This window comes from Monopterus albus, unplaced genomic scaffold, assembly GCF_001952655.1.
Source record: "Monopterus albus unplaced genomic scaffold, M_albus_1.0 scaffold351.1, whole genome shotgun sequence".
Lineage (NCBI taxonomy): Eukaryota > Metazoa > Chordata > Actinopteri > Synbranchiformes > Synbranchidae > Monopterus > Monopterus albus.
The window spans coordinates 150,838-160,048 of NW_018128231.1; the positions used below are offsets into that span (position 1 = coordinate 150,838).

Sequence of the window (9,211 nt, forward strand, 5' to 3'; positions counted from 1 at the left end):
ATGATTTGTTCATTCAGCAGAGTAAAGGTGACTTTTATAGCTAGTGTGCTATAGATTTACAGAGCGCGCCCGTCTACATGAAAGCTTGGGGTTTTGGGGAAAGATTATGTCATGCGATCTGATTTGTCAGTCTGATGGTTTAATATTACACAGCATGTCACAAAAAAGCAGGAAATCTGTTTAATTTAGGAGCTTAAGTGATCGGGTGTTTGCATTTTATAACAAGATTTGTTTCTATAACTTAAAAGATTTTTATCACCTGAGGTATAACATTTGTAAAGGCAGTTCTGCTTTGTTCAAAACCATTGTGGAAACACTGGAAACACATTAAAATATGAAACTATTTTCCATTTATTAAAAGTACATACTGTATATTTCTAATGTTGCATAAGTTAACCCTTTGCATGTGACGTAGTGACGTCAAGGTCAAAGTGTTTATTTGTCATATGCACAGTTAGGAAACGTGTTTCCCTGTACAATGAAATTCTTACTTTGCCGTCCACATGAATGCCACACAATACAAGTGAAATATAAAGTAGATGAATAAGTAACACAAAATCTATGGCACTGTAATGTACTTTTATCTGTCTGAGGGTATGACATCTGTGTGTGTGTGTGTGTGTGTGTGTGTTTTCAGTCCATTTGAAGTACATGTGAGTGAGGAGGTGGGCTCTCAGAAAGTCAGGGCCTGGGGTCCAGGTCTGGAGACTGGGATGGTGGGGAAGAGTGCTGACTTTGTGGTGGAGGCCATCGGGACGGAGGTGGGAACTCTTGGTATGTCACAACACAACACCACACACCTTGATTTACTCTCCTGGGTGAGCAAGTGAACGACCCATGTAAAGCATGAGAAAACAAAAAAGAGGAGTTCAACAGTCAAGGGAATGTGTTCATAGTGACGTCAGGCATCTGTTCTCAGCACCATCTGAAGGCACAGGTGAATCACTGCTTGCTTTAACTGTTCTGTCTAGTTGAAAATATAACATGACATCTTGTCCTTGTAACCGCTGCCAGTGCTAGCAGTTTTTATCAGTGTCCTCTTCTGAGACTAAAATGAATATGCAACATTACCTCAGTTTGTCTCCCCTCAGAATGCACCCAGTTATTTTTATGCTGACATAGCAACAGATACAGTCTATAAACCGAGAATAACATGACACCTCATGTCTGCCAGTATCAACTGTGGCGAGGTGGTCTCAAAGCAGCGTAGTCAGCTGCGGCGTCCAAAACGGTTTCCAGCAAAGTGTTGTATTGGTCTGATGAGAGACTTCCTCAGAAGACGATCTGGTGTTTCCTCGCCCCAGCCTCTGAGAGAAGCCTCCTCGCTCGTCGCTCCTTGCTCCTCAGCCCTCAGAGCAGAACGATGGGAACTGAGACGTACTTAATGATTAGGACCGAGGAGACAGGAAGTGGACCGATAATAAGCGCTTTCGCTGCTGTAGCAGATATACGGGTTACTGAAGATGGCAACAGTGTGAACATTTTAGTGACCTTTCCTGTAGCGCCACCCTCAGGACACAAGCTACATTTTACTCCATGCTACATATTATCATTTAAATAGATGTTTCAAGGCGTAGCACGGTGGCGTGGTGGTTAGCGCTGTTGCTTCACAGCAAGAAGGTTCCGGGTTCGAGCCCGTTTTCCCCGTGCTTGCGTGGGTTCTCTCCGCCTTCCTCCCACAGTTTAAAGACATGCAGCATAGGTTGATTGGTGTCTCTAAATTGCCCGTGAGTGGTTGTTCGTCTGTGTGTTATCCCTGCGATGGACTGACGATCTGTTGAGGGTGTACCCTGCCTCTCGCCCGCAGCTGGCTGGGATTGGCTCCGTGACCCCCTTTGGGACTAAGCGGTTTAGAAAATGGATAGATGTTTCAAGTGTTTATTTATGTTTGTCTGCAGGTTTCTCCATCGAGGGTCCCTCTCAGGCTAAGATTGAGTGTGATGATAAAGGAGACGGGTCATGTGATGTTCGATACTGGCCGACTGAACCGGGCGACTATGCTGTCCACATCATATGTGATGACGAGGACATTAAGGACAGTCCCTTCATGGCTCATATCCTCCCTGCTGCCAACGACGTATTCCCAGAGAAGGTCAGACTGCACCCTGACGGTTTAACATAATTTCACACATATTGTATTGTTAAACCTGACATGTTGGTCCTTTTCAACTCAACTCAGGTGAAATGTTACGGCCCAGGTTTGGAGCCTCTGGGCTGCATCGTCAACAAACCTGCTGATTTCACCATTGATGCCCGCGGAGCTGGCAGAGGAGAGCTGAGGATCTACGCTCAGGTGCGAACACTGAGCTCTTACTAAATAATATTGTGATGGTGGTGTTTTGACAGCAAGTCAGTGAAATCTGTGTTTGTGCCTTTAGGATGCTGAGGGTTTCCCCATCAACATACAGATCACAGACAGAGGAGACAGCACCTACTTCTGTGTTTACATTCCCACTAAGCCCATCAAGCACACCATCATCGTCACATGGGGCGAAGTCAATGTCCCCAGCAGCCCCTTCAGGGTATAACACTGATACTGCTTCAGTCACACAGTAGTGTATTTTCTTCAAGTGTTGGCTTGTAAATAACAAATTATAGAGGAGGACCCTTGAGGTACTGCAGAGGCACAGATTTATAGGAAGTCATACAGAGAAAGGTGAAGCACTGGTTTATACATTTTTCATTTGTTTGTATAATGTAGCACTTAGTGAAATCAGCACTTACAAAGTAAAGAAAGTAAATATGAAACAACCAAACCAAGAACAGTGAAAATGCCAACATTAATAAAATAAGACATATAATACATTCTGTATATACACCGTGCATCCACTTCTAATAGAAACAAGGAAACAAATATTTGTTGTAATTCATTTATAGCTGGAGTGCTTAGACTAAACGTAGTAAGCAGTTAAGCGTTTAGACTTTAACTACGTCTATGAATGAATTAGAACAAATGTGTAGTTACACAGTATAAACATGTGGAGTAAAGGATTACCTGGATTACCTCAGTAATGTGCCAGTTACACCAAATCTACTACTAATGATTGTAGGTACCGTGGGAGTAAATACATACAAATTCTACAGGTTGTAGACCATACATAAATATTAGTTCATATTTATATTGATGCACTCATTCATATGCGCAAACGTTTGTTTATTCACTGTTCCTACACGTGCTTGTATGCCGTGGCTCAGGTGACTATTGGAGAAGGCAGCCACCCGGAGAATGTGAAGGTGTATGGTCCAGGTGTGGAGAGCACTGGGCTGAAGGCCAACGAGCCGACCTACTTCACTGTGGACTGCAGCGAGGCTGGCCAGGGTGAGACCTGATCCAGAGACACACACCTGCCTCTATCTGATCTCGCTTTAGTTTTGTTGTTTTTTTCTTCAGGTTTCAAATGTCCTTCTGGATGATATTTGCATTTGTTTGCCCATATTCTAAAAAGTGCCAAAGAATGCTGACCGTGCTGTATCTGTTATTAAAATGTCACTGTCATATAGTCGTGGACTAAGTGGATAGTACTGCAGTGTGGTGGTTCATTTAGTGTGTACTGCCTCCACAGAGCAGGCTGTTCGTTTTGGCCTCCTCATTTTGTGGAGTTAGTTGCTCTTGTGTTGCAGGTGGAAACTCGGACAAGAGTAGCTTGAACAGCAATGTGTATGGTGACTGTTTTTCCCTGCAGGCGATGTTAGCATCGGAATCAAGTGTGCTCCAGGTGTGGTGGGACCTGTGGAGGCTGACATTGACTTTGACATCATTAAGAATGATAACGACACATTCACAGTGAAATACATGCCTCCAGGGCCCGGGCAGTACACCATCATGGTGCTGTTTGCTGACCAGGTGGGTGCACACACATCTGCTTCTGAAAACATGTTCTGTTTCAGCTACATGTAAATGAACCTCTCACCTCTAATGTTCGAACAGGAAATTCCCATCAGCCCCTTCAGAATAAAGGTGGATCCTTCCCATGATGCAGCAAAAGTCAGAGCTGAGGGACCTGGACTCAACAGGACAGGTGAGCTGATGATGATGCTGAGCACAGAGCACGTTTGTGTACTAATGAACAAAAAAGTGTCTTCATCTTTGTGCTGTGCTATTGTGTCATTTGATGATACGGCTAAAGGAATTCATGTTTTGTACTTATTGGATTCATGTGCGCAAATTGGCAGCTGTGGCTTAGGAGGTAGAGCAGGTCGTTTCCTAACTGAAGGATTAGCGGTTCGATTCCCGGCTTGTCCAGTGAACATGTCGAAGTGTCCTTGAGCAAGATACTGAACCCACAGTTCCTCCCGGTGATGTCACCGGTGTGTGAATGCATGAGTGCTTGAGAGTGTGAATGGGTGAATGGCCGAATAATGTGAAAGCGCTTGAGTGTGCTGTAAAAAGCATAGAAAGGCGCTATACATGTATAAGACCATTACAAATTTAGAAGTGCTCATAAATGTCCTCGTGTGTGTACAAATGTAATCTATTGTCATTTATTCATAATGGCCCCGTTGACGTGGACAACGTAACCCAAACAGCTTCTAAGTGAGTTTGATACAGTTTTGGACAAAGACACAGGATATAGGGGGGTAAATGGAGACATTAAAACCTCCTCGCTTTTTGTTTGAACTGCTGTCCTGTGTTGATGTGTTTTATTTCTCATGGGCTCTGTGCAGGTGTTGAAGTGGGAAAACCCACTCACTTCACTGTGTACACAAAGGGGGCCGGCAAAGCCAAACCTGAGGTGCATTTCAGCACAACAGCTAAAGGTGAAGCTGTGAGAGACTTCGAGATCATCGATAATCACGACTACTCCTACACTGTCCGCTACACCGCGGTACAGCAGGTAGGGGCACACCTGCAACTTGTGTGATTTACAGAGTCAGCTTTGATAAACCTGTTTGATAAACCTGAGCCAGCTGTAGTTTGTCTCCATCAGGGAAATATGTCAATCACCCTGTGTCATGGAGGAGACCCCATCCCTAAAAGTCCATTTAACATCAGGGTGGCCCCCCCATTGGACCTCAACAAGGTCAAGGTTCAGGGCCTGAATAACAGTGAGTACCTCTGACTTCATACTGATGGTTTTCTTCTGGAGCTTAGCTGAGCGGAGCGGGCACACAGCTGAACCCTCACTCATCCTTCACAAAGTCCATTGATTAAAAACACAAGCCCTCACAGTTCTGCCTGTGCTAAAATCACTGTGATGACAGCTGCTTGTGTAAGTGCAAACAAAAACAGACCAGTAAAAGACAAACTGTGATCATGTCGTCATGTGTCAGTGTGGTTTGGTATCATTAAGACTAATTCTGAATTTAAAGTCCAAAAAGTTCCCTTTGAGAAAAAAACAGGACCAGGATTGTAATCTAAAGTTTATGGAGCAGAACTTTATTTAGGGTTTTACATTAATGAGCTTTCTCAGTTTAGAGAATCCATGGGAAAACTCCAAATCCCACAATACATTAGGACCACAACTGTGACTGTAGGAAGCTGTTCAACCACCATTCTGCTTGTGTGTCTGTGCGTTTGTACAAATCACAGAAGTGGATGTGGGGAAGGACCAGGAGTTCACCGTCAGTACTCGAGGAGCTGGAGGCCAGGGAAAACTGGATGTGAAGATCATCTCCCCATCACGCCGACCAATCCCCTGCAAGCTGGAGTCAGGCACAGCCAATGAGCTTCACACAGTGAAGTACATTCCTCCTGAGGAGGGACTGTACAGGGTGGACATCAATTACGATGGAAACCCCATCCCTGGAGGTCCGTTCACTGTGGAGGGCGTCATGCCCCCCGACCCTTCGAAGGTGATTCACTGGACAAAGCTTCTGTTAAAAATATGTTTCATAGATTTTACTTGTGTTTGTAAGAATTGTCCTTAAAATCTATGTTGCAGAGCTTCAAGAAATTTTTAAAATCTGTTTTGTATAACATGTTTCAACAGAAATAAATGAGCTTAAAGTGTTTCTTCACCCACAGGCATCATACTTATTGACCTTGTCCTGTGTCACCGTCTCCTGCAGCTTACACAATTTGCTACAGGGAAAACACTGAAAGCACAAACTCACTAGGTGGTAGACCCACAGTGTGGGAGTCTCCTACTTTAAAGTGAATTAAATCAGGAGATCTTTACACAGCAACTGCAGCGATGCTACTCGTGATGTACAGCATGAAATCTGGTCTGAATAAAAAGTTTCATCGTTTTTAGGAAAGGTTCATGGAAATGCTGTATGCTAGCAGCTTCTGCAAAACTACAGACACTTTTCTCATGTCCTGGTGTCTCATGTTTTTATTTGAACCCCCCCAGGTGCGAGCCTATGGTCCAGGTCTTCAGGGCGGAGTTGTTGGTAAACCAGCCCCCTTTGCCATCGACACAAAAGGGGCTGGTACTGGGGGTCTGGGCCTGACGGTGGAGGGGCCATGTGAGGCCAAGATCGAATGCCAGGACAACGGTGATGGGTCCTGCTCCGTGTCCTACCTGCCCACTGAACCAGGCGAGTACACCATCAACATCCTGTTTGCAGACCAGCACATCCCCGGGTCCCCCTTCAAGGCCATGGTCCAGTCCATGTTTGACCCCACGAAGGTGACGGCCAGCGGCCCCGGTCTGGACCAAGGCAAAGTCAACGAGGCCGGATCCTTCACGGTGGACTGCTCCAAAGCAGGAGAGGCGGAGCTCACCATCGAGATCATCTCAGACTCCGGAGCCAAAGCCGAAGTTCATATCCAGAAAAACAGCGACGGGACATACTTCATCACCTATATCCCCCAGTTCCACGGCATGTACACCATCACCATCAAATATGGAGGACACACGGTGCCCTACTTCCCCTCCCGACTGCAGGTGGACCCGGCTCTCGACACCAGCGGGGTCAACGTCTATGGGCCAGGAGTGGAGCCCAGAGGTGAGTGATTACAGCTACAAGGTGCCAGGGCCACAGTTTATTTAGTGCTGTCAAACCTAAACCCAACACCTGCTCATCACATTGGAATCTATTCACATTCTCTCAGACTGATTTAGTTTTACTTCTCAGCAGCTTAAAGCAGTGCTAACTATTGAATGACTGTTTGTGGTCCCCAGGCGTCCTGAGGGAAGTGACCACACATTTCACTGTGGACGCTCGAGCTTACTACAAGAGCGGCGGCAGTCATATTAAAACGTGCATCTCTAACCCTTCAGGCGCCAACACTGACACCTACATCACGGACAAGGGAGACGGCACCTACAGGGTGGAGTACATGCCATACGAGGATGGTGAGGGTGGAGGCTGCATACTGCACGTGTGACACGAGACAGTGTGTTTGAGCTGAATGTGCTTCAGTCAGCAATATGAATAAGCCTCAGCGCAGCAACAGACAGTGCAGCAGTGGGAGGGCAGCTGCTGCTTTATGGGTGTATTCCCAGCAGCATGGTGAAATAAATTGTCTTGTGGCTTCAAAGGCTTCTGTAAAAAGAAGGAGAGGCTTTAACACTATAACTACAGAATGATTTCATCATGTTCAGGGCTCTTAATGTGGTAACCTGACTGAAGTTTTTCTTTAATGTCAACAGTGTCTTTGCCCCACCAACCAAATTCTACGAGCTGTTTCACCTCCACAGTGGCTGTCAGGACTTTAAATATACCAGACAACAGCTGCATCTGAAACATTGCTGTTCATTTCCACCACTGATTTTAGCAGTGACATGAAAAGATCTGTATTTTCAGGTGTAGCAGCTGCTGTTGTGCTCACATGTTAACCAAACATGTAAACTACCAGGACAGTTGTTTATTTGTTAGTTTGTTTGCACAATATAAGAAGACTGTGGTTCATTGGGTAGAACAGTTGTCTCCCAATCGGAGGTTCGAATCTCGGTGTCTGCAGTCCACGTGTCGAGGTGTCCTTGGGCAAGACACTGAACTCCCCTGTTTCCCCCCGATGGTTAGAGAAATCGGTTGAATTGGCGCCGCAGATGGCTGCCATAGGTTCTGTACCGGAAACAAATTCCTTGTGTGTAACATACTTGGCCACATAAAGGTGATTATTATTATTATTGAAAGATAAAGTAATTAATGCATGAGATAATATTCATAATGCCAAGAGAGGTGCAGGAAGAGCTGAAAAACCAAAAGGAGGCACTTCTCAACTTATTACATTGCATCCTAACAACAACAGATTGCATGACAAAAAATGTAATCAATTCATTGATTTTCTCAGCATGTCACAATCTACAATATTATCCAGAATATAAAGGCACTACAATTCTCTGTGATATAGCTGTTAACATATTTTTTAAAAGCATCTGAGGAGCCTGACTTCAAGGTTCTGGAGAACATGGTCCGAAGCTGGCAGCTGTTCACATGCTGGACAAGACGTCTGTGTGTTTACATGTGTGGGTGCTGAAGACCACCCAATGTGACAGTTAATGATAAATGGCTCCACACAGGTACATTGTTTACAGTGACGGTGGCTTTAAAAGAGCAATTGCAGAAGTGGATGTGTAGGCGAGAACGAGTCCAAGCTGGACAGGTGCTCGCAGAAAGGTGGACTGAAATTCCTTCAGTTTTTTTTGTGTCCGACCTTCATGGCTTCATGGCTGATGTCTCACAGCAGTTGTCTTGTATGATGTGACTGCTTGTCTGTGTTTTGCTGTATATATCTTGATGTTTGGGGTTCAAGGTTCCTTTATTGTCTTTCTACACGTTTGACACATGAAGAACGAAATTAGTCACTCAAGACCAGCATATAATAGAAAGAAAGTCACTTTCGGCTTTTCCCGTTTAGGGGTCGCCACAGCGAATCGTCACACTGACGACTCGCATGTTGACATTTGGCACGTGTTTTACGCTGGATGCCCTTCCTGACGCAACCCTGATTTGAACCCGGGCCGCAGCGGTGACAGCGCTGCGCCTTAACCACTAGCATATAACAAAACGATATAAAATAATAATGAGACAATAAATAAATACACTCTAAATGATAAAACCTAAATGTAACAACAATGGGCATCATATTGTAATGATTCCTAGAGCGACCTAGGCCTAACCGGAGACTAACCTGTTGCGCAATGAAGACAGATAAATCCACACCATTTTGCCTTTTTAGGCGAGTCTGCTGCAGCTTCACCAGACTCCACTGTAACTCTTTATTAGCTCTCTTCCTTCCTCAACAACGTAGAGCAACTCACACAGAACAGGTAACAATCACACACTTGTTTTTCTGCCCTGGCTCTTCCCCCTTTTTTTT

At 45.0% G+C, this 9,211-nt stretch overlaps 1 protein-coding gene across 2 annotated transcripts in view; it reads left to right on the top strand.

Annotated features, from left to right (window-relative positions):
• The window catches only part of LOC109974858 (filamin-C-like), a 69,493-nt gene that overhangs the window by 26,516 nt on the left and 33,766 nt on the right, over positions 1-9,211 (top strand). For both annotated transcript variants that reach the window (XM_020625291.1, XM_020625290.1), the window contains 12 exons: positions 638-774; positions 1,899-2,092; positions 2,180-2,293; positions 2,379-2,522; positions 3,196-3,319; positions 3,684-3,844; positions 3,929-4,019; positions 4,666-4,835; positions 4,929-5,046; positions 5,531-5,793; positions 6,294-6,891; positions 7,068-7,241. In XM_020625291.1, coding sequence (XP_020480947.1) covers positions 638-774; positions 1,899-2,092; positions 2,180-2,293; positions 2,379-2,522; positions 3,196-3,319; positions 3,684-3,844; positions 3,929-4,019; positions 4,666-4,835; positions 4,929-5,046; positions 5,531-5,793; positions 6,294-6,891; positions 7,068-7,241 — 2,288 coding nt within the window. The remainder of the gene's footprint in view (positions 1-637; positions 775-1,898; positions 2,093-2,179; positions 2,294-2,378; positions 2,523-3,195; positions 3,320-3,683; positions 3,845-3,928; positions 4,020-4,665; positions 4,836-4,928; positions 5,047-5,530; positions 5,794-6,293; positions 6,892-7,067; positions 7,242-9,211) is intronic.